Here is a 25,911-nt window from a genome sequence, read left to right as displayed (position 1 = left end):
AGGTATCTCCTTCCGATCTCAACCTAGGCATAATATCATCCAAATGGTGATCAAGCATTTGAAAGCAATAAGCACATCCGCATAAAATCAACAATAGAATAGAGAATCAAGAACAAAAAATTAATTTCATTCAATCTTCAAAGAGGGGTTCCATTAGGAGCCCTAGTTGGAGGATTAGTTCCTCATAACCAAGGAATACAAAACAAGATCCAAAATAGCAGTCATAATCACAAGAAATAGAGAGAGATACAAGAAACCCCCTGAAATCTCAGCTCTTCTCCTTGCTCTTATGCTACCTTCCAAGCTCTCAAAACCCTCACTTTCTTCCAAAAGTTGTAGAATGTCTTAAAACCCTAAAACTACCCTTTTATACCCCACTTTACATGAATGTCGTTTTGAATTGGACCTACAAGAGTTTGGGATATTTTCGGGCATTTAATCTTCAAAATCACGATCTGGGATTGGCCGATCGATCAGGAATGTCCTCCGATCGATCGGATTTGCTCTCTATTATTCCTTCAATAAAGTGGTCCAATCAATCGGAATTGACCTCCGATCAATCGGATTTTTGTTCTGTATCCAAATTGTCTTATTTTGATCCGATCCAGCTCCTTTTCTTCAATATGTGTCCCGACACCTGAAACGTGCAAATAACAACTTCTTAGGCAGTATCAATCCCAAATTAACTCTAAACGATACAAGATTACTTTTAAAAATGTATAATTATATGTACATAATTAGCACATCAATGACCTATCTAACAAGACTAACAATATGGGTGATAGCAACGTCGACTTTGAATGCACCCCACATCATGTAAGGATCCCCAAAAGATTTAGGCATTAGACCCTTGTCCTCCTTCAATCCTTTGTTGTCAAGTCATCCTTTGTAACCTGTTATGAAAACTCAAAAAATTAACAAATTAACTGTTAGAAAAGAGAGCAAATCATTTTTTTCCGTACATGTACAAAAATCATCAGAATAACAAGTCCAAGTGGCTTAACCAATTTTGAATACCCACTTCTCAAAGCGGGTATAAGTTTTGTGGACCCAATCCCACTGGCTTCTTTATGAATGTATGGAAAGAAAGGTATAAGAGAGTCCTTCAAGGGATTGAAATTGACTTTGCTGTATAGAAAAAAATATATATGTATTCCTAGTGTAGTGATCAAAAAGTGAATACTAACCTGGCCAAATTCCTCCTATGATGGATAGGCAAGGTCGACCCAAAGCTCCTCCGCGATCTGGTAGCCCTAACCCTGAAAATAAAGACGGTTAGCAAAATCGACGATCGTCGAATGACTGAGGGCACTCTGACACTCAAGTCTGTCTTCAAGATTTTCACTAACCTAATAATGACGAATTAGAGTTTAAACCTTACTTTGAGTGTCTGTGTCTCTCCCCTCTTTATATAGTGTGTGACTTGAATGTCTGCCCATTCAGTCCAATGGACTCGTCGGGATTACCGAATAAGCTACACGATATGGTGGCCTATAATGGGTTGAAATCATGGGAAATTAAATACATTAAATATGAGGGGTAATAGCACTTTTGGGTATTGAATAACCTGACCCAATTCAACTCGGGAACTCATTTTTCAAACGTTTCAAAATGGGAACTCAATTTTCACGTTTGTTTCAAACTACCCACACGGGCAGCTTTTCTATCTTTTGGGCAGTCAAACCTGTGATCTGGCATTAAAAAAATCAAATTCAATTAATCTTTACTGAGGTGGCATGACAAATTAGTGACCTGGAACTCATTTTAATGAACGAAAATGAAATCCTAACCGTAGCAACTCTCATTCAATAAAAAGAGTATTAATTATAATCAGAAAATTCACCAAAATTCATCTTACCTCCTGTAAATCTCATTCAAAATTTCATCTCCAAACAACAAGTCATTCTCTTCACTAGCATCTTTGCCACAGATTCATAAGGCTCTTCTAGTAGATTATATATACCTGCAGCTGTTTGAGTTTGCTTGTAATCACCAAGGACTTTACCAGAACATCAGTGGATATGAGGTTCTAAATTCTTGCCGATGGAATCTCAGTGGGGAAGGGTTAGTGGCTGATGATCATCTTTTGCCTACTTGTGCTGTGGGATCTAAAAGGATCTTTGATCGTGAAGTCAGTTTTGGGTTAAGAGAGAGCTAGGCATGCCATGAAAATCTATGGGTTCTACCGTGGAAGAAAGATCCATCCCTGGGCGTAGTCTTCGGCTGGCGATGATAGGTGGATCTGGTAATTGGTCTGTTCCGATTGGCTCAATTCAGGTTACGGCATTGAAATCTAGGTCTATAAGCTTGAAATGATGCTTGTGCTGGACGATGTGTAAGGAAAAAGAAGAAGAGGAATTTGGGTTTTGAACTTTTTAGGGTTTAGTTTTTTGCTGGGCGCTGGGCGTAGGGGAGAAGAAGAAATTTTGATTTTTTTGTGTTTTGATTTTTTAGAAGTTTATTATTTTAGTGTTATTTTTTAAGAATTATCCTAGTCATCAGTTGTCAGTGAAAAATAAAAATATATTAATTTTTTTATGCCACATCAGTAGTTATACTGCCCAAACAGCCCGTGTGAGTAGTTTGACACAAATTTTAAAATTGGGTTCCCATTTCGAAACGTTTAAAAAATGAGTTCCCGAGTTGAACTGGGTCAAATTATTCAGTACCCAAAAATGCTATTACCCCTTAAATATGACGTGGTCAATAAACTGGTACCACGTTTTCATCTTGAATTATTCCCCCACACCTAGCATTGGCATTTGGTTCAAGGGCGCCTACAATATCGACAAGCTCACTCTTTAATGTATTAGACATGATCATTAGTAAATGATTTCTGTCCTTTAAAACAAATTATATCTTTACATGTAACTAGAAGGCACCCTTTGAAACCTATGATGAAGGCAAGGTGAAAGAAGGATAAGTGGACGGCAAGTACTGTAGGGGTGTTCAAAAAGACCGCATAAACCGCCCCGACCGATTGGTCGGTTTTGTTATAAAAGTTTTTTGATGTTCGGTCGGTTCGGTCGGTGTACACAAACTCAATATTTTAAACAGTCGGTATTCATAATTTTAAAAACATATTTCGGTTAACCGAAACCGACCGAACTTTCTTCTTAAAAGTTAAAATTACACACACACACACACACACATATATATATATATATATATATATATAATACTCCTCAAAGTCAAAGATATCATTAATTATTCTATTGTATTGTCCATTTGTTTAGGTAGGCCCATTGAAGAAACACTTAAACAGTTAAACTAGTGACTACTACCCAATAGCCAGGCCCATTTGTAATTGAAAATGACGACTACCTTTGTCCTTTCGTTTTTTGCTAGGGTTTTAACTTCATTTGTCTTATTGTTCTTGTCTTCTTGATGGCCGCAACACTCCATTGGTTTCCTAGTGCGTTGGTTGGACCTTGATGCCCTTCTCGGCGCTCGCGACTGATATTGAGAGGTTAGTATTGAGCAAGCCCGCTTTTCTCTTGTTAATTCTTGTTAGTTGTTACTATTATAACTTGATTTGCTATTGCATTTGACAAACCCTGTTAGTGAATTTTATTTGACATTTGCAAATCAGCTTGCTTTGAAAGATGGGTAACGATCCACCAAATCCAACGGAGGGCAATATTATCAATAAGCAACAAGACGCAGATCCTGGTACTGCAAGAAAGGTTAGTGAACCTACAAAAATTGAAACTTCTAGGAAAAGATCTTGGGTTTGGGATTTTTTTACTGAGGTTACAACTGCAAATGGTAAACGTAGGGCAACATGTGACTTTTGTAGTAAGAGTTATGCAGCTGATCCTAAACAAAATGGTACCACATCTTTGGGGAATCATTTAGTCAATGTTTGCTTATCTTCTGAAAACCCTTTTAGAGAAAAAGAGATTGAGTTGGAGAAGGGTCAGACTACATTGAACTTCGAGCCTCTAAAGCCAGGTGAGACATTGTCCTCACTTACACAATTTAATCCTGTAAGAGCTAAGAAAGCCTTAGCTCGCATAATTGTAAAGGATGAGTTGCCTTTTAGATTTGTCCAGGGGGAGGGGTTTCGAGAATTTTTGGCCGAAATTTGTCCTAAATGGAAAAACATCCCAAGTCGTATCACAATTTCAAGGGAATGTATTTTGTTGTATGAGAAGGAAAAGTCAGAGATGAAAAAAGCCATTAAAGGACAACGTTTTTGTCTTACTACAGACACTTGGACTTCTGTCCAAAATATGAATTACATGTGTCTTACAGGGCATTTCATTGACAGTAATTGGAAAATGCATAAGCGAATTCTTAATTTTTGTCAAGTTGAGAACCATAAGGGATCAACACTTGGTAAAGCTGTAGAAACATGTTTGCTTGAATGGGGGATAGATAAGATTCTTACCCTTACTGTTGACAATGCTAGCTCAAATAATTTGGTCATTGATTTCTTGAAAAAGAAGACACAACATAGAAAGGGGACTATTTTGCGACATGAATTTTTACATTTGAGATGTTGTGCGCATATTTTAAATCTTATTGTTATTGATGGATTGAAAGATATGGATGAGTGCATTACCAAGGTTAGAAATGCAGTAAAATATGTTAGATCCTCTCCACAAAGGTTGAAGGCATTTAAATTGTGTGCAGAGAAAGAAAAATTGCCTTATAAACATCAAGTTGTTTTAGATGTGGCTACAAGATGGAATTACACTTATGAGATGTTACATAGGGCTGAAAAATACCAAAAGGCCTTTGAAAGATTAGAGGAGGATGATACTAACTTTTTACGTGCGGCTATGGAGGAAGAGGGTGGTGATGGAGGGAGAAGGATCACTTTTGGGGTTCCTACTGCTTCTGATTGGGAGAAAGTAAGGTTATTTGTGAAGTTTCTGAAAATTTTTTATGATGCAACCGTGCGATTCTCAGGATCTCAACATGTCACATCTAATGGTTTTATTATGGAGCTGTTAATGATTCAAGATACTATTGAGTCTGACTGTGCTTTAAGCGATGAAATGCTGAAAAATGTGGCTGTGAATATGATGGCTAAGTTTAACAAATATTGGGGCAGCATTAATGCTATGAATGGTTTGTTGTTTGTTGCATTTGTTCTTGATCCTCGATATAAATTAAAGATGATTGAATTTTCTTTCAATTCAGTCCCGGGATTGCCAGAGAAAGTTAAAAGTACTTTGACTCGTTTATATGATGCATATGCTCAAAATAATGGAGTTAGTAGCACACAAGAGAAAGTGAGTCAATCAAATACATTGGGAAGCAATGAATCTCTGCCAACGGATATGAGGGCAGCGAGATTGGCGAGTTTTAAAAAACATTTGAAGGATTCTCAATCTTTGAAAAATAAATCTGAAGTTGATCGATATTTGGGAGAGAGTTTGGAGAATGACAAAGATGGTTTTAATCTACTTGCTTGGTGGAAGGTGAATGTAAGTAGATATCATGTGCTTTCTTTAATTGCAAGGGATGTCCTTGCGATTCCCGTGTCTACAGTGGCTTCCGAATCGACATTTAGCACGGCAGGGCGAGTTATCGATCCATTTCGCAGTTCTTTATGCCCTTTTACAGTTGAGGCCCTAATTTGCACCCAAAATTGGATCCGTAAATCTTCTACTCCAATCAATCTTCGAGAAGCTATGGATCAAATTGAAGACTACGAAAAGCTTGAAGGTGGTAATTTAAATTATAAAATGCTCCATTTTATTTTATTTTTCTATGTAGCTTATGGCCTTATATATGATTTATGATTGTTTATTGCAGAGATTCATGAAAAAGTTCAGGCATTAAACATGAGAGAAAATGTTGTCGAGGAATGCGAGGATCTTGAAGAGATATGATCAAGTGTATGTGAATTTAAGCTAACTTGATTTTTATTACTATTGTTGAAGTATTAAAACTTATGTGTAATTTCATGTGTTCAAACTTCAAACCAGAGTACTTCAGAAGTGCCCCTACTGCTGTGCCCCTGCTGCTGCCAAGCAAGAAGTCTCATGAGAACATGGTGGTTTTGGTGTTTTTGTTGATTATTTTAAATGTTTAACTATATGTATGAAACTCTATAAAATTTTTATTTTTATTTTTATTGGATTTTTCTTTGATGGTCAGCTATTATGTGATTATGTCAGATATCATATATGGATTAATTAATCATGTTTGTTTAATTTAATGTGATAGAGTCACTATTTACCATTTAGCTATTGCTTATTTGTTATGCATTTGACATTATGGAATCAATTTGTGTACAAGTCATAAATTTAGCTATTTGGAACTGTGTGTACATATAAATTTTTGGAGTTATAAGCATGGAGAAAGAATACTCCAATTTTATTTTTTATGGTCATACAAAAACCGAAAACCGACCTAAATCGATTGGTCGGTTTTACTAATATCAAATTTATCATTGGTCGGTTTTTGGTTGCATCTTATGCAAAAACCGACCGTGTCGGTTTCACCCTCAATGTCGTCAAAAACCGACCGAAACCGACCGCGAACACCCCTAGCAAGTAGCCTGAGACTAGGTGATGTGGACAGAATGTCTAGTCATACACGTGATATGAACATTAAAAATATAGTGCATAGCTATCATACCATTACCTGATATGGGTCATTGGCCTGCTTTCGTATAGCCCATTGTTGGACTCGCACAAGCCACAAAGCGTCGTCTTTGGGCCTCATCAGTCAAAGAAGCTGACCGGGCTTGAGCCATGCAGAGGAAAATGGGCTGGACCTTTTTTTGCCACTACAAACCCTAATCAAGGCAAACCAAGACATCCGACGGAAAGCACCGGAAATGAACTCAATAGCGAGGCAAGTAGCGTCCCTCTTCCGCCCCTCGAGTAACTCACTCGATTCGCTGTGTCGAGATGGTCACCAGATTCAGCAATGGCGAGGGATACGAGTGAAGGTAATTAACGGCAACCTGGAGCAGGCGCTTAGGTTTATGGAGGGCAAGATGAAATCGAGTGGGATCGAACGAATGATAAAGCGCGTGGACACTCGCCACATCAAGGACTCAGAGAAGCGCATATTGGCGCGGAAGAATCTTCAGCGCAGGCTCCAGTCCCAGGAACTCAGTCGCAAGCTCAAGTCCATTCTCATTAAGAAAGTCAGGTAATCCAAATGTAGTTTTCCGAATGAATTACTACCATATACGAATTTCGTTTTTTAAATAGAATTTAATTGAGATCGTTAAAAAATTTCTTTGGAGAATATAATTGATTCGTTCTTTCAGCAGCAATTTTACAGATGTAATTAGAACTAGTTTTGAAAAGATGCTTGCAACAATTGTTGATCACACACGAGTCTTTGTTTGGAATAGATGGTCTATAACTTAAATGAAATAGAGGCCGGTGCTGCTGTTGTTTAAGCTTTATGTTGTATACTCTTCTGGGTGGTCAAAGTGACCTCAGTATGGCAATAAATATATAAATTATGGGTTTCAGGTTAAATTACATTCTGATGATTTGTTTTCAAGGTTGGGTTGGTTTAAGAGTAGGTTGGCTTTCTGTATCCTTTTTTTGTTGATGTTGCATTATTGTTATCTCTTTCTCTTTAGTTTGGAAATATGCTTGCTGCCACAATTGTTAGTAGGATCTACGGCTATTACTCAAATAAGAGAAAATTTTATATTATGTTAAAGGAAAAAGAGTAATTTTGGCCATAGTTCCTGATGCCACAGTTTCAATGAAAGAAGCTATTTGTGATGCTATTTGAACAAAAGAAAGTGGTAAGTCTGATAGAGTAACTGGGTAAGGCCATTGCTATCTGTGTTAAATGTATAACGGTAGGAAGATGTATATGTGTGTGTTTGTGTGTAACTTGGGGGTTTTAGATTTATCAACATCCGATCCTTTATCCCAAAAATTTTGGGATTGGCTACATGAGTATGAGAAAATCAATGAGAATCTACTACTTGAATTCTTTTCCGGCATTTATTTTTATATAGGGTCATACTCTCAACAACTCTTATTGAATCCACATCCTTTCGTACTAATTAAAACCACATCTTTTTAAGTATTCCTTTTCCCTTCTTTTTCTCCACTAGACAAATTTTCTTGATTCTCCTTCCCACAGCACCGCTATCTCTACGTTATACATGCTCAAACCTATCTTAAACGGTTTTCTCACTAGTCTTCAATTGGTGCTACTCCTACCTTACATTTCTTATTCTATATTTCCTCGTGTACTAAACATCCAATGAAGCATTCACATTTATGCTACATACATTTTTTGGATATATTGTCTTTTAATAGCTCAACACTCGATCCCATACATCATTGTGACTTTGTGAGTCTTATAGCTACTATATAGAATTTGCTCGTCAACTTTAAAAGAATCATTCGGTCACATAGGATCCCGGATTCACTCCTCCACTTCATCCACCCGATCTTGGGTTCTTAGATTATTGCATTTAAATGATTTGCTTACATGGTTGGTTCAGTTTGAGACCATGTTGGGTTTGGGTATCATGTTTCGTTGTGCTAGCTTTGAGACAAATGTAATAATTCACCAAAAATGATATTGATGAACAGACCAATTAATGATTATTCTTCAGGTACACTTTATTTATTCAATTAAACAAAGGAAAAATACTGAAGTCTGAACAGTGCCCTATTGTTAGAGAAAATTAGGTGGTTGCTATATCCTTCGGGACCTTTGTAGGGATTGGTGTTTTAATATACTTTTGAATTGGTGTTTTGTATGCCTTCTGAATTTCTTCAATATACCTTTTCCTTTTCTTTACTTACTATGTGTGCGTTCTGTGTTCCAAGGTTCACCATCTGTTCTGTGCTTAACAAAAACATTCTTTATGCATGAGTTTATTGGGGGGAAGTCTAATGGAGGTTTATCTTCCTACCCCTGTTTATGTAAGAGGCAATGTTTTCTAGCAACTTTATAATTTGAACCTTGTGGTCACTGAGTCTTTAAGTACTTCTAGAGAGTTTTTTTTTTTTTGTTTTTTTTGGTGATATTTGGGAGTGTTGCTTGTTCAAATTTTAAAATATAAAAAGGGACACTTGCTTGTTTCCAATCCTTAGATTCTAAAATTTGGATGTTCAATCAGATTCTTGATGAACCTTGCTCTTATCCGACACTTTCCTCATTTTGTTGTTTATACTTTCTATTGACGGTTCCATCTCTGCTTCGCTGTTGCATTTTTTTTAATGGAGCTTGACTGCTACATGTTCAATAAATTCGTCTGTCGCCTATTTGCTAACGGGTATTGTGATTTGCCTTCGACAGGGGTCTATGAAGTTTTAGAGAAATTCTGTTGATGGAGAAAGGACTTATAAGTTGCAATCACCGTGCAGGTGGCCTCATTTCACTTTTGTATTTCAGGGGTTGTGCCGCAGTTTCTTCTTTTCTGTTTGCATGGCTTGGCCCCTATAATGTCTGGCCAAAGATATATTGAGGTTAAATTTATGTAAGTTGGGATGACTGCATGGCATTGCAGTTTGTTTTGATACTCCAGATGTGCTGTCATTGACGTTAAGACGATTAAGAACAATTGATAATTTGGGGGGTAATCACCTTACAGTTACAGCTGTTTGATTTTTTTCCCTACCATGGATGACGGTACAAGTCTAGATGAAGATGCTGATGAAAGTTGGGATGGGGTATGATCTCACATGCTAATTTTGCAAGTGAAAAATTGGAAACTATTCTTTTTTCCTGATGAGTTTTGCCAAATTCTAGTTGCATTCTTGATAACAATGAACATGTTGAGTATGGAAGTATTTATTCCCTTTGGTGGTTGTAATTTCGGAATGGCATAATTCTTGAAGAGATGATTGTAATGTTACTCCCAAACTTTGTACCTTTTTCTTATACGGCGGGACCCTCAGCCACTAGTGTGCACCGGTTAACTCATGAGTTGCGTATTAGCTCACAAAGTATGCTTGTCCGTGAAAAATTCATGTGTGAGGTCATGCCTCTAGAACAATGGACTCACTCGATCATGCATTGCCTAAACAATGGACTTGGGACTTGAAGTGGATATGAGCAATTGATTGTTGTGGTTATAAAGTTTATCCTGCATGTAGAGCGTTAATGTTATTCGTCCTGGCATATGCAAACATTCACCGATCTATAGCATCGGGGGAAGTATTGATTTCTTCTTTGCATCGTCTTCCTTTGTAACCGGCAGAATTTGCAGCAGTTAAAATGAAGTACAGAGTCTATGGTTAAACCAATGAGTGTAAGGTCCGTCCTGTAGTGTGTTTACTGTTTTCGTACAAGGCCATGGCCCATGACCCATGAGTTAATGACTTGGGCCCCTACGCCCTGTCAATGACTTGGCCCCAATCCAGTCGCACTTTTACCAGTTACGACGGTAATCGGCATCGCCCTGTGCGCATTTTCGGCAACTCCAGAAGAAACCTTTCTGCCTGCCTAACTGTGGCTGTGCGCCATGGAGACAGTGAGGGTTCGTATACTGTTCGAGGATCGCAACATTTTGAGCAAGTCTCAGAAAAAGTTGGGACTAAGGCGGAGCTGGATTCTCCTAAAGCCCCAGCAAGAGACCATCTCCGATTTGGCCTCGTATCTGCTCCACATTTTCCACCTTCACGATGCCTGTCCTCGCGGGATTATCCTCTCCGTATGTATCATACTTTCTGCATTATTCTTACCACTTAAGAATCAAATTTGAGCTACGCTTCGTATTTGCCAGCAAAAACAGGAAGTAGTAAACCACGCGGTGGAAAGGTTGCGGTGAACTTGGTTGATTTGCGGAATTTATTTTTTTTCACATATATTTTTAGAATTTCTGCGTTTCATCGACACCCAAAAATAGAAGTCTTCTTAATTATTGAGAATTGAATTATCAGAAAATCACATTTGTTTCAAGTAGGTCTCTCTCTGTATTTGAATATGTTAAGAGGAGATTCTGTTGCTCTGTTTGGGTTTCTTGTTTTGCTTTGGTACCATTCTCTAAGTTGATTGTAATTTCACTTGCAGATGGATAGCTTTGTGTTACCGCCATTTGAGTCGACTTCAATTTTCAAGGACAAAGACATTGTTCGGTCAGTTTATCGAAGTACCTTTTCACTAATTAAAGAGATACAAATTCCTGTTACTTATATATGGAGTCATTGTTTTTTTTAAACAGTGTGAAAAATAAAGAGTGCACATTGTCTGAGATAGTTATGGTAGGAGATGAAGGGAATCATTTGGATTTAGAAATTGTGGAGAAGCAACCTGTAGCAACGGGTGTGCAGCTTCTTGCCAATGACGAATTTCAAAAGGAAACAGGAGGCTATGAAAGTGAATCAGAAGAGGATGAACATGAGGAGTCTGTGGATGCTTTTGCTGTGGAAAGCAATCCTGATGAAAAGAAAGTTGCAAAGAAGAGAAAGGCATCAAGGAAACTTCAGAGCTCAAAGTATGTTCGATGCACTATCTAATAAATTATTTTTGGTGTAATTTATATATGTATAGACGGCTGTAATTTGCATGTGATTTTCCCTTATCTAGTTTATTCCTTCACTAATCCGATAGAGCCTGTATCCTTTCTTACTGCTTTCATCCATGTCTTTTTTGGTCTTGTTCCTACTTGAGTTCTGTGGTGTAGATGAACCTTGAGATGATGACTTTCTTGGCCCCAGGATGATGATTTAAAACTTTTTTTTTTTGGATTCTCTAAAGCCACATTAGAAAGGTTTGATGCCTAGATATTTAAAATTTAATTTTCTTTTGGACGTATTGTATTCAGCTTATCATTGTGGAGTGACTAGTCGTTGGTCGTGTCAGTATGTTCCAATGTTTTTGGTGAAATTCTTTAATGATAACTGTAGTTGAAGTATTGAAAATTTCACATCTGTATACGTTTTATCATATATGTTTTATAAGAGATTGTGAATTTCTATGATTAGCATATTCTTGGCTTTATTGTCATTCAGATCAGTTTGGGGAGTTGCATTGTATTATAAGTTGCTTAGGTGGTTTCTCTTGTTTTTCAACAGTTGCACCCTTATTGGTTGCAAACCTATTTTTAAGCAGAGGCTGGGGGTTATATGCTTATATGGCATTAATATTACTCATGTGGTACAGGAGGAAGAAAAATAAATCTGCCACTGGTGGAAAATGCGAAGTTGTTCCTGAAAACACTGACAATCATGTCGATGCAGAGCAGAATTTGCATCGGCAGAGTATCCTCCCAAAAAGGTGTCTTGTGAAGAAAGACCAGCTATCTGTGCTACATTGTGAACCAGTGAAGTCAAGTACTCCTGGAGTTGATGAAAGAAGTGACAACAATATTGGAAAAGTTGTACCAACTCAGGAAAAGTAAGTTCTGTTGATTACGGCCTGATGTTAAATGCTAAATCATCCTCTTTTAAATCAAAATTATGTTAAATTCTATCCTTTTGATTCTTTCCACTATATTATGTGTGATACTATTATTGATTGTTCCAAGCGTTAGCTAAAAACGAAACATGCAATTTTTATATCTTGGCTCTGACAATTATGCTAATTGTTCTTCTGTATCTAAAGTCACCTTGAATCTGGATCGCGACGACACTTGAAAGGGAAACAAAAAAGGAATTGTGGTACTCCACTTAATGTGAACACTGGTGCGACGGGGATGGGCTTGCTCACAGCTTATACTGATTGCTTGACTAGAAGAACTAACACAATCAGGTAGGTTTAAGTTGAAAACTGTATTACTTTAGCCTCATTTTACCCAACGACTTATAGAATTTCTATGCTTGGGACTCCAAGAGGCTGAGTATATTTTGGATTGGGAATCTAAACCAATCATAGCTCACCAGGATGGTTGCGCATTGTTTATAACATAGTTACCAGGAACGTTCATAACCCCCTCGTCCCCCGAACTGGGACGAACGTCCCTGAACAGGGTACAGTAGCGACTTGGGTCGGTTGGGAACGTGATCTGGGACACCCAAATGAGCGTCCCTAAAATCTGTGAAGAGAAAGGGATTTTTCAAATTTAATACAACAATTTGTGATACTTATCTTTTGAACTGAGCGGCTCTTCCTCGAAGTTTGGTGGTGCTGCAATTCCTCTTTGGATGATTGTCGGTCGTTAATGGCTTTGCTCGAATTTCAAAACACTTGTTTGTCGAATGCCGATGTTGGTGGTATACTGAGAAACCCACCTAGCCTGAGTATGCCCAATAACCTCTCAAAGACTCAAACTGAGCATCAAGGAGAAAGCAAACTTCCTCTTCGAAATCGGCACATATGGCTTCAAGTAGATTTCTGGTTTTCACCGTATGTCTGTTCTTCTTCAGTTTTGCTCAAGCGCCGTCAAGATTGATAAGAAGATGATGTTCGGGGAAGTGGGCTAGGTGTCAATTGTTTGTTTGCCCTAAACCAAACATTCATTCCAAAACGAAGCGTTTTTGACATTATTCCTTTCATTATTCTTGTATCAGGTAATGCTATTGCTCAAGGCAATTGAAAAGTGGGTCCATCAAATGTTCTTCAAGTTGTCACTAATAATGTTGCTAATTGCAAAGTTGTGGGAAAAGAGGTAGAAAAGATCCACAAACACATTTTCTGGTCACCTTGTGTTGTTCACACGCTGAACTTGGTTTTTAAGGATTTTGCTAATGCATTTGACTGGTGGAGGGATACTTATAGAAGGGGAAAAAGTATTGTTAAGTACTTTATCAATCATACTCATACCTCGTCAATTTTTAGAGGTCAATCAAAATTAGAGTTGTTGAAAGTTGCAAAGACAAGGTTTGCCTCGCATTACATATTGTTGAAAAGGCTGGTTGATTGTAGAGAGGCTTTAGCTACCACCATTGTGCTTAGAACGTGGAAGGAGTGGGTGAAACAAGGAGATGAGCACACAAGAAAAATGGGTGCTTTAGTTGTTGAAACTATTGATAGTGAAGACTTTTGGGATGAGGTTGAAGAAATAATTAGTATCACAAAACTCATATATTATATGATTAAGTTTTCTGATGGTGAAGGTCCAAAGATGGGGGAGATTTATGAAAGAATGGATAGTATGCTTGGAGAAATTAAAGATAAAATGAGGAATAACAAACATGTTGGTTGTTATCCTCAAATAGAGAGTATTGTGTTAGCAAGGTGGGAAAATATAGGAATACCAGCATGTTTGTTATTCCTCATTTTATCTTTTATTTCTCCAAGCATACTATCCATTCTTTCATAAATCTCCCCCATCTTTGGACCTTCACCATCAGAAAACTTAAATCATATAATATATGGGTTTTGTGATCCTAATTATGTCTTCAACCTCATCTCAAAAGTCTTCACTACCAATAGTTTCAGCAACTAAAGCACCCATTTTTCTTATGTGCTCATCTCCTTGTTTCACCCACTCCTTCTATGTTCTAAGCACAATGGTGGTAGCTAGAGCCTCTCTACAATCAACCAGCCTTTTTAACAATATGTAATGCGAGGCAAACCTTGTCTTTGCAACTTTCAACAACTCTAATTTTGATTGACCTCTAAAAATTGACAAGGTATGAGTATGATTGATAAAGTACTTAACAATACTTTTTCCCCTTCTATAAGTATCCCTCCACCAGTCAAATGCATTAACAAAATCCTTAAAAACCAAGTTCAGCATGTGAACAACACAAGGTGACCAAAAAATGTGTTTGTGGATCTTTTCCCACAGCTTTGCAATTAGCAGCATTATCAGTGACAACTTGAAGAACATTTGATGGACCCACTTCTTCAATTGCCTTGAGCAATAGCATTACCTGATACAAGAATAATGAAAGGAATAATGTCATAAACGCTTCGTTTTGGAATTAATGTTTGGTTTAGGGCAAACAAACAATTGACACCTAGCCCACTTCCCCGAACATCATCGTCTTATCAATCTGGACGGCGCTTGAGCAAAACTGAAGAAGAACAGAACGGTGAAAACCAGAAATCTACTTGAAGCCATCTGTGCCGATTTCGAAGAGGAAGCTTGCTTTCTCCTCGATGCTCAGTTTGAGTCTTTGAGAGGTTATTGGGCATACTTGGGCTAGGTGGGTTTCTCAGTATACCACCAACGTCGGCATTCGACAGACAAGTGTTTGAAATTCGAGCAAAGCCATTAACGACCGATAATCATCCAAAGAGAAATTGCAGCACCATTAAATTTAGAGGAAGAGTTGCTCAGTTCAAAAGATAAGTATCACAAATTGTTGTATTAAATTTGAAAAATCCCTTTCTCTTCACAGATTTTAGGGACACTCATTTGGGTGTCCCAGATCACGTTCCCAACCGACCGCTACTGTACCCCGTTCAGGGACGTTCGTCCCAGTTCGGAGGATGAGGGGTTATGAACGTTCCTGGTAACTATGAACTTGCTGTCTACAAACTTTTGCATGTTTATGCTTGATTTTATTTTGGGCTAACACACCCCTCAACCTCCCTTAAAAATTGTTTTTAGCTTACAAAATACTTATTTTCCATTCTTATCATTTTCATAGATCATGCCAGCTTCAAGAAAATGGCAATGGGAGTGTGGATGCATCTGGTACACCTAATGGAGCTGAAAAGGTATCATTTTTCTGGCTGGTTCTTCGGAGCATTAATTTTCTCAAGATGGATGCTCTTGATTTGTTTTAATCATCTTAGCTTTGTTGTCTGGAGAATGTTATCAAGTAATAAGGAATTTTGGTAATTTGCTGAAGTTATATAATTATCACAGCTGCATTTAGCTGTTTGATCGTTAATACCCAACTTGTATGTCTTTCAAAATGATAGGATTGTCCCACATCAGAAGATGTGGGAGCTAAGGTGTTGTTTATAGGGGGAGATATGGGCCTCCCTTAGTACCCAAGGTTTTCTAGTATGGGCTAGGAGGCCTTGGGTACAGCCGACCCATATGGGTGGGTGTTGGTTGGGCCTTGGGTGCTGAGCGTGTATGGGCGCGACTCTATCAATGGTATCGAAGCGTACGATCTTGTTGTGCCTTCAACTTGGGGCCGCACCTGCGGAGTGGCCGGCCATGGTGCTCGACCCACGGGGGCAAGGGCCCTGCTGATGGGTCGGCCATGGTGCTCAACCAACATGGGCGTTGGTCTTAAAGGGGAGGGTATTGATAGGATTATCCCACATCAGAAGATATGAGAGCTAAGGTGTTGTTTATAAGGGGAGGTATGGGCCTCCCTTAGCACCCAAGGTTTTCTAGTATAGGCTGGGAGGCCTTGGGTACAGCCGGCCCATGTGAGTGGGTGTCGGTTGGGCCTTGGGTGCTGAGTGTGTATGGGCACGACCCTATCACAAAATATCTAAAACTGTTGTTTTTAACTGGTTTAGAATGTCTGAGTATTTAGTTCTACCTAGCATAATTAAATTATATTTATGGCTATTTTGTCCTAGCCACTTTTGTAATTGCCCCCATAGCCCCTCTCATCTCATTTCCACCTCATCTTTTTAAACGAAGAGACTCAGAAGAGCATCATAGCTCGATAGAGCTGGATGGTGAACAAATTTTAGCACTTGATTTGTTGTAATTTGTACAATATTGGCTGAAACTTGTGTATGAATCCAAATTATATTTATTCAATTCAAAGTGATTTCTTGCATGGCGTTTTAGAGAAAAGAAATTGGTGATTCCATTGGCTTTGAGTGCCAATATGAATGGAAGTTCAAGCTTTGTATGTACATAAACTTAGTTCAATAGAGTTCCAATTTGTTTATTCACTTTTTCATTGCTGTTTGTAAATTTGGCTGCGATAAATTTTTTGACTTGATTACTCTTGTCATTCCTTCTTTGTTAGCTTCCCAGTAGAAGTGCACGGCGGAAGAAGGCCAAGAGGCGATGGCTGAGGGAACTTGCAAAAGCTGAAAAGGAGAAGGTAGGTGTTCTTAAGTGTTGCTAGGATCTGCAAGCATTATGGTTTAGCTCCAAATCCTTTTCGGGAGAGGGGGGGATAGAGGTTTTGACTGCAAGTTAATGGTCTATTATTTCGGTTTGTTGTTTGAAAGGAAAGTAAGTATTACATGTATCAGTCTTTGGTAGTGGCCAAAAGCCCTTTTTTCAGTTGATAATATTGTTTATCGCAGCAACACCAGACCCAATTACCAGAGAAAGTTGATATGCATTTGCCTGAAAAAAGTTATCATGAACTTTTGGAAGAGCATCCAGAGTTTGGATATTGTGAAGAATGTCCGCAACAAGATCAAGATAGTGATGTAGAAAATGATGTTGTTCCCATTGTTGTTAGGCCAGGACACATCCGTTTCGAACCCCTCGGTAAAGGTCTGATAATCTGTGTATGCATGTGCATGCTTATGAGTTTGTATCTCTGATTTTCTTGCTCTAAAGTAGCTTAACTTGATTGACAAATCTCTATGTCCATCCACTGCCGCTATTAATCCTGATTCCTGGCATTTTGTGGCAAGGTTAGAACTGTTTGATATTCTGATAAATGTTTTTGTTCCAGTTGATGCTGATCAGGTTGTGCAGCAGAATCAAATCCATATGGTATGTTTAATTTGCCTGGCTCAGTTTGTTATAGTCTCATTTTTATAATTACTTTTTGCAGGAATTCATCTTGGTAGGTTGGTTCAGTTCTCTACATTTGTGAAATTGAACCAAACTATACTAGTTCTAAGAGATGCAACATTAGAACTGAACCAAGGAGCAATTCTAGCCTAACCAATCCAATTCCAAACTGTATTAATGGGCTGTAAATCTATTTGTCAATCTATTTGTCCTTTTCTTGTTTCAATTGGGCTGAGGTGCTATAATTTCTTTACTTGCTGGAAATAAAACAGCTTCTTTAGCCCCGTGACTTTAAAATACAGATCACTAGTGTAAAAGAATTATGATACAAAAGTTTTAATCCTGGAGTAAGTGCCCTTATAGATCTTACTGAAGTACAGAAATCTCTGATATTTGACTGTTTGACTCCCCTAGGACCCCTACTAAAATTTCAATGTTATTTACAATTTGATCCCAGTTTCCATCGTGTTAATACTATTACCGGAATAAATTTCCAGGAAACATTTCAGTGGAATGGAATAACCAGCAAGAAAAAGGGTCAAAAATGGGGCAAAGAACATAGTGCATCTTGTAGAAGGAATGACTATACAAGTTTCAGTGAAGAATGTCCTGAGACAGAGAAACCACCCCAAAGCCAAGTCAGTGGTATTGAAGAAGAGACACTTAAGGATGATTGCATTGACTTCGATAAGCTTCAACCCCTTACTGGCTTGCCAAAGGTTTGTTTATTTCATAATTTTTAGTTTTCGCTTTTATGAATTATCTTTGATGGAGAAAAATGGGAAATGGGCTTTATATTTGCTGACCTTTAAGCAGCTTATTTCTCGGCACTCTGAATCAAAAATTTTAGAGATTCTAGTAAAAAGCATCCCAATAAAAAGTATCCCAGATCCATTGATTGATGTAAGTGTAGGGGCCCACAAAACCTGGTGATTGAATTAGAGAGTAACACATCCACTACTGGGATGACTATGATACTTTTTACTGGGATCCCTATCACTTCTGCTCTGAATTGAAAACACTACTAAATATTTTGGACTTCTATTTGAATATAAAAATTATTTCTTCACCCGACCATATTCATGGGGATAAAGGTGTTTTTTTTTTTTTTTTTTGTGTTTAATATGTTTCAGGAAGGCGATGTCATTGCGTATCGTCTAGTAGAGTTATCATCATCCTGGACACCAGAGCTTTCATCCTTGCGTGTATGGTTGTTTTTACTTTTAAATGTATAAGTAATTGGTGAGTTGTTGAGACAACATACTATCTCTTATGTTATTGTTTTTTGCAGGTTGGAAAGGTATCACGTTATGACCCTGATTCGAATTTTATAATGTTGTTACCATTCCCAGAATATCCTATTGTTGTTGAGAAGAAGGCTGATGATGATGGTGATGCATCTGCACTGCAATCGGAAACATCCCTATATGGGGAAGATGGTTCTTTAGAGGTATTTAGTCCGGTGTGATCAATAATTATCTCTTCTTTATTTTGAGTATCCATCCAAACCGCCTCCTGGCCCACTTATATTTTCTTAATATGAGAAAGGAGTCCCTTACTATTCTCTCATCTCCTTTCCGGATAAAAACATGATTTTCAATTATATGGTGGTTGAAGTCATACTTGTCAAAAGCGCTCAAAACGCACACCTAATTGTTGAAGCACAGCACCTTCACTAAAGCCACGCTTAAGCAAGCACTTTGAGTGAAGCACAAAAGAGAAAAAGCACAAAGCGAGGGCTTTTCTGAAATCAGTAATATTGTGTGCTTTTGTGTGTGTAATTGGATCTTAAATTTTAGAGTAAGAATGGGCCTCACTTAAAACATAAAAGTTCTTCCAAAACAAGCCTAGCCCATGAAAAAATTTGACCTAAAACGCTAAAAAAGAAAGAAGACTTCGGCAGTATGATTTTAAGCTTTGTCATTTGCCATTTAGTAGTTACTAGCTACTGTCTTGGTCTCTTAGAGTGTTTGGGTGATGTGAACTGTGAACATCATTATTTCTTCTTGGTCTTGACTTTGGTGGTGCTGTGGTGAATTGGATTATGATTTGTGAATTTTCTCCACGTCCTTGGCTGCTTATAGCTTTTATTGACATTTAGCCTTTTATTTTACTATATGTGCATTGCATGCATCTCATACTTGCATATTTTGATTTTTGTTATGGCTATTTAATTTATTTTAGATTTTCTGTATTTTGCGCTTTGCTTTGTTTGAGTGAACATGTGGCTCAGTGGTAGAGTTGTAAGGGTGCAACCTAGAGGTTACAAGTTCAATTCTTGAAAATACTCTCTACAATTATGTGGTGGTAAGGTATACATACATCTTGTCTGTACCAACTCCGCCTACTGCAGGAGCCTTGTGCACAGATTTTGTTTACCTTTACCTTCATTCGAGTGAGCGCTTTAAGTACACTTTGCGCTTTGAAGCGATATGAGATCTTTGCGCTTTTAGCTTTTGACAACTATGGTTGAAGTACATGACCAGTCAATCTTGATCACATTCTCTCGTAGAACAGAGTAATGACCTGGAGTAACATTTTTTTTTTGCTGTGCACGAGTTTATGAATCTCATACTTTCTCATATCCCATCTCTGCAGATTGATTTTTCCTCACTTGTGAACATCAGTATTATCAAGCATGCCAACTCAAATTCAGCGAAAATAGTCACCGATGAGATCAATGAAGTTCCTGTTGGAGACCAAGTTACCGAAACCAGTTTGAGGTCCAACAGGAATAACAAAGTTGCTGCTACCCAAGGTATCATTAATCCTGTTGATTTCCAGCTTGATCTGGCCGTTGTAAGTTGGGGCAAATCATGAAACAAGTGGTGTTGATTAGTTTAACCCGATCTTTTCTTGCATATACAGAAAATGGTGAAGTAAATGCGTGGGAAGAAATTAGCAAGGCTTTGAACGCAAAAAAGGCACAACTGCCTCAAGAAGAGAATTCATATAAAACTGAATATTCAGGAAGGCGGTCCATGTCCTACAAGGGCTTGAGAAGTGGTGCACTGGGTCCAACAATGGCATTATTAAGAGCACAAAATGGACTGGTGTGACTGACTAACCAATAACCATTTCGAAGTCTATATGGTTCAAAATCACAAGCATCTTGTGAAAGTTTCGTAGAGTTGCGAAATTGTGCTCATGTTGTATGAATGCTAAATAGGACAAGTAATGATGAAAGTTTTGTACAGAATCTTTAGCTTGCTTATAAGGCCTATTTAAAGCAGTGTCTTAAGACTTGGTGATGCCTTTTTAATGCCAGTTTAGTATTTGAAATGGGAAAACATTATACTCCTTATCTTTTCAAATTGAAGAGTTCTGTCGACTTTCTATTGCAGTCTGCATGTTACCGTACTTCTCTTATGTGGGCGCGATGATGCCCGACCAGTTGATATCTGGGTGTGAAAAGTAAGACACTCTTGCAGACGACTATTACATGGAATTCCTTGAGACAGTGCAATAGTTTTCAACATAAACGGAAATTCTATACCCGGAAAATTACTATAATCATTTGACTTCCCATTTCATCTTAACACAGCAGAAGACTAGAAAAGAAATAACAGCACTTACATCGCTTATTCCAACTTTGATTTGCTTTTTCCGATCGCTACAGGTTAGCGCCATTGTTTTCTGTACATGGTTTCTGTAATAATGACTTGATTTCTCTCACATCACACAAGCAGATGAATTATGTATACTGCCTGGGATGTTCACAATCACCTTTACCAACTGTAACATACCAACAGGATACTACGACGCTCGCAGAGAAATATGATGAACCGAATTAATGGATGCAACAGTTTATTCTCTCCCTGCACTCCTCTTAACAGTGGCTCTTCCGTTCCAACTTTTGAAATGAGAAACAGTTGAGATGGCTAAGAAACTCCTCTGGCTCCATACCTTCTACAACCATCTGCATATAATATGAATAATTCTAGATAAAAAGTTAACTACCAAACTATATCAGAGAAAATATTTGTAATACATATGGTTCTAAAAAGTTAACAAACAGCAGATGGCATTGGGAGAGAGTAGCAAACACCAACATACCATAATCAAGTTTTTTTTCCTATTACAGCAATGTTTTTTCAAGACTAAAAACCACGGGAGCAATGGCAACTTGAGCGCGCGAACACACAGACGCAACTGTTATGTCAGAATCGGATACATTTTCCCAAAGTCATACAAATAAGTGACATCGACATCATGACGAGTTAAGCCCTACACCTAATATCAACAGCTTGATTCGCCATGACGCCATGTTCTATTATGCAGATATCAGTGCTGCCAACACATTACCTTCTAGACCTACATAAACCTAATATGTATATTTCCTAACTATTCCTTATTCCAGAACTTTGCTATAACTTGAATCTGGAGTTTAAGCAGAATATGTGAAATTGGAGGCATATGCTTCCACTTATAAGCATGATACTTGAAGCTTAAATTATTCAAAATAGTTGGCTTGTTAGCAAATTTTCTTATTAACTATTTAACAAGAAGGCATTGGGTTGTGACGCCATTTAAAAACAACCACGGAGGCAATTTGAGTCACATAATCATCAGGAATACTCTTTCAGTAATCTTAAGTCTTAGCCCTCATATTAAACTGACTTCTTCCACTATTACATCATCTAGAAAAATTGGAACTCCCCAACCCTCTGTCACCATTTCTTATTATGACGAATTGACGATAGCAGATAAGCAAAAGAATTTCTAAAACCTCAAAGTCAAATCGCTAGGGTAACGTCATCTGGTACTCATTAGAATGCTGCTAAAGTTTCAAAACCAAGATGTCCAAAAATCAAGCATTATAGAGAAAAGGCTTATAGATCTTGCTTCTTCAATGAAGGAAACAAAATAGAAAGGACCATCAGGCGGTTCGATTGGATATACAACATGTCATCTCTCATGAATGATGTTCTATACACTGTCCATTCTCTTTTGGAAGTAAGGGTTCCGGATTCCTTTTTTTACAATGAACTTCTCCTCAATAATATAATAACTTCAACTTATACATCGGCCATAACTCTTCCCCTTCCAAAAAAAATCTTCTTTGCTAACTAGCTCTGACCTATTCTAATCATATAATAATTTCATGTAACCCGAAATTCTAACGCAACAAGAATCATATTTTCAAGCATGTGAAAAGTACTGCAACCAGGCAGCAAAACATTGACGGATGCAAATGACCAAAACAAAGGAAAATAAAATTTCGTGTGATACAGGAGCAGTAAATACCTGTACAGGAATATTCACTGGTAAATTCATTTGGTCCAGAAAGTTGCGACCGATCATCTCCCATTGCAGATGACTATTCTTGCAAGTTCCACCAGTGTTTATAGATTGATTAAGCTCTTCTTCACAGAAAACTTCACGCCCAAGCCACACAAATAAATTACAAGGATTATCTGAGTCCAAGCTAACATTTGGAGCCAACAACATATAAATTGACTTAGCATCAAGCTCACAGAAGAAATTCATGTCCACTTTATTCATGGTAGGCCACTGGTAGAGAATAGGTGTTGTAGGTCTAATAATCCCATCAACCGATGGACGGTGAAACTTGCCAGATACCTCTTTAGATTCAGTCTCACCTTCAGAATCTTTGACAGCACTAGCAAGGACAGCACCTAACACTAGCTCTTCACTTTCATTCTCGATTTGGTCACCTTGAACATCCATCATCATGTCATCATCAATGTCAGGCAGAGAAAAAGACCATGACCTCGTCAGGTTTTTGGAACCTTGAGATGGTTCATCTACTGATTGTAAGAACATACGGGGTGGAGGATTGCTCCCTCTACGTTCAGCAATAGAGAGAGAGCTCCCCTTACATGGAAAACAAGTATTTGCCACTCTCAAAGTAGGACCAGCTGAAAATGCATCTGCAGGCAAAGGAGCCGTTTTCTCATATGGTCGACCATAGTTATCATACGAGAAAGATTTTTTAACAGAAAAAGGATCTACGGCCTCCAAGCCAGAAGGTGAGGGTTGTCGAGACAAATCAGACCAATTAGAAGATGAGGGTGAAAATGTAAATGAGCTGGAGGAGTAATCAGAAGTAGAAGGTGAAAGAGTAGGGGATTTGGAACCAAACTTTGGGCTCCTGTCTCGTAAGCAAGAAAAAGAATCTGGAGAACCATAGGGAGACCTTGGTGGCAATGAAGAATCAGTAAGAGAAGTAGAGTATTCAGCTTCCTTACAAGTATCACTTATCCTACTTGCACTGCTGTCTGGAAAACAATCAAAGGAATCAGGTGAGCAACGTGCAGATGGTGACAACGGTGATGAACACTCGATCAAGGAAACAGGGTGTTCCACTTCTTTCGAAGCATCTATCTCCATTTGGGATCCATCACTGAATGGAACAGTCTCACAATTCACTTTAGCTGCTGTGACCAACTCTTTCATCATACCTTGGGCAAACTTCTGCCTTAGTCTGCTCCATCCATTTTCTCTGGCAGGAAGGCAAGTTTCTGAACCATTGTTTGATACTGAAAAGGGAGGAACAACTCCACCAGCAAGGGCCTTGTGGAAGAGTTCAAAGTCCAAATCATATTCATCAACCTTCCTTTCACCAACCCGAGTATGAACAACTGCAGTCATCTTATTGTTCCTGCAAGACGTGGCTTCCTCTTTGTCTATCTCCACCTTGTTGCAACCATCTGCCAGGAATTGTCCACAAGCAAGAGCTTCCCAAAATTCTGGAGGCTCCTCCCCCTCTTTAATGCTCAAAGTTGGACCTTGCGCCCTTTCATACCGGATGACTTGATTGGCAGCCACCACAGCTTGATTTGACATTGCAGAGCTACAATTCTTCCCCATCCAAACATATATAGCAGAAGGAACATGCACAATGAATGCCCCGCGTGAATCAAGCCCTTTTACACCTGGGTGGCTTAACATTTTTGGTACCAAATGAAGAGGATCATATGATGAGTGCGGGGCCATCCGATACATCCTAAGCATAGAATTTGGGCTGGCAGGTGTCGCATGCACCCGCTTCTGGCACTGCAGAAGTTGGCAAGAAAAACCCATATTTGGATTAGTGACCCCTCTTGCTGCTTTTACATATTGAAAGGCATCTTCAAAGCTTTGCCCCTCTCTCCACATGAGGTATGCAATGACCAATGATGTCGACCGTGAAACTCCCTGGCAACAATGCACCAAAACTCGCCCACCTTGCTCTCGAACATCCTCAAAATAATCAAACACATCATAGAGTATGCTAGTAATATCCTCTGAGGGACTATCTTGCAACCAAAGTGTCTTGTACACAAGATCGCTCTTAAAATACTCAGGACACACAAAACCAACACAATTCAGAACATGTGTAATCCCATTCTGACTCAAAATCGTGCGATTCTTTGCAACAGCATCACTTCCTAAATAAATGTGATCAGCAATCCTTGAACATTCCTTATCGAAAAAGGCGAGCTTATCCTTCTTAAACTCGAATTCTCTCACTGTTGGTTGTCCTGGATTAGACTTATCAAGGGCCTTAATCGACTCTCTTGGGGTTTGAGGATTTGGCCACACACCAAGGTCATCAGAGCCGGGCTTTGGCCACTCCTCAACGGGGTGGCGTGTGATGGAAAGAGGCTGCAGAGGTGGCAAACAAGCTCTAGCCTTACTGTTGGTTTGGGGTTTGGGGTTAGGTCTGTTTGGTGACCGATCACTCCATGAAACTGACCGTAGATAAGCCCTCCGGGCAACACCACCGGCAAGCCGGTCCTTGTCTTCCTGGCCTAACATCCCAGAAAGAAACCTAACAAAATTCCACAAAATAAATTGTTCCTACCCATTTGGGGATTGTTCCTGGAAAGGCCATTGAAAGGGCCAAAAAGGAATCTTTGACAAAAAATAGCTGATTTTGATTTCTCAGTCAATCTCTTAAGCCTGCACTTTTTCTTCACCTAAAACTCTTGACCCACTCTCCCTCTAGAACTCTTAATTTAGAATCAAACACGAAATCATGACCAAGTAAAAGCTCAACTTATGGAGCTTAACAAAGATTCAAACAACAAGAGAGACAAAAATAGAAAGTGATGAATGGAAGTGCAAGAGAAATTGCAACAGCATACCCATTTGTTTGATATAGTTGAGATTGTTGAAGAGAGACTAGCATGAAAGAAGAAGAATCCCTACGTGGACCAGACCATTAAACCCTATACACAGAAAACTGAGAGCTTATTATTATTTTTATTATAGTAAAATTTTGAAGGAACTGTTCCAACTTGCAGAGGGAGACGAGGGGAGTTGGACTCACCAATAGGAATGGCTGTTGGGTTTGGTTGGTTGTTGACTGAGAGTGATTGGTCAAAGTCACACGTCAGCATGTGTGCCCCACAACAAACATCCATGTCAAGTCTTGTGATATCATTTAAATGGATAGAGGGAATATTATTAAACCACACTGTTGCGTAGTGAGACAATTGAGA

The 25,911-nt window shown here is 38.5% G+C and overlaps 3 protein-coding genes across 4 annotated transcripts; 2 read left to right on the top strand and 1 right to left on the bottom strand.

The window, feature by feature from the left end:
• Positions 1-6,765: 6,765 nt before the first annotated feature.
• On the top strand, positions 6,766-9,699 carry LOC120000421. The gene is made up of 2 exons (XM_038848501.1): positions 6,766-7,119; positions 9,253-9,699. Exons 1-2 carry the CDS (start codon positions 6,800-6,802, stop codon positions 9,260-9,262), a joined length of 330 nt encoding a protein of 109 aa, XP_038704429.1. The 5' UTR covers positions 6,766-6,799; the 3' UTR covers positions 9,263-9,699.
• Positions 9,700-10,310: 611 nt separating this feature from the next.
• LOC120000420 (coilin-like) lies at positions 10,311-20,751 on the top strand. 2 transcript variants are annotated; one of them, XM_038848500.1, is made up of 14 exons: positions 10,311-10,609; positions 10,969-11,033; positions 11,120-11,392; positions 12,061-12,294; positions 12,502-12,648; positions 15,438-15,507; positions 16,734-16,811; positions 17,020-17,209; positions 17,400-17,440; positions 17,959-18,180; positions 18,595-18,666; positions 18,753-18,911; positions 20,060-20,219; positions 20,330-20,751. In XM_038848500.1, exons 1-14 carry the CDS (start codon positions 10,421-10,423, stop codon positions 20,518-20,520), a joined length of 2,091 nt encoding a protein of 696 aa, XP_038704428.1. In that variant the 5' UTR covers positions 10,311-10,420; the 3' UTR covers positions 20,521-20,751. The 2 variants fall into 2 exon arrangements, with proteins under 2 accessions (XP_038704428.1, XP_038704427.1); XM_038848499.1 differs by having other exon boundaries at positions 17,020-17,215.
• A 188-nt stretch (positions 20,752-20,939) lies between these two features.
• Positions 20,940-25,697, bottom strand: LOC120000419 (protein-tyrosine-phosphatase MKP1-like). The gene is made up of 2 exons (XM_038848498.1): positions 22,709-25,697; positions 20,940-21,380 (listed from the first exon to the last, which is right to left on the bottom strand). Exons 1-2 carry the CDS (start codon positions 25,223-25,225, stop codon positions 21,291-21,293), a joined length of 2,607 nt encoding a protein of 868 aa, XP_038704426.1. The 5' UTR covers positions 25,226-25,697; the 3' UTR covers positions 20,940-21,290.
• Positions 25,698-25,911: the final 214 nt, after the last annotated feature.

This window comes from Tripterygium wilfordii, chromosome 6 (assembly GCF_013401445.1).
Source record: "Tripterygium wilfordii isolate XIE 37 chromosome 6, ASM1340144v1, whole genome shotgun sequence".
Lineage (NCBI taxonomy): Eukaryota > Viridiplantae > Streptophyta > Magnoliopsida > Celastrales > Celastraceae > Tripterygium > Tripterygium wilfordii.
The sequence above is the reverse complement of the archived record's forward strand: the minus strand, read 5'-3'. Positions and strand labels throughout refer to the sequence as shown.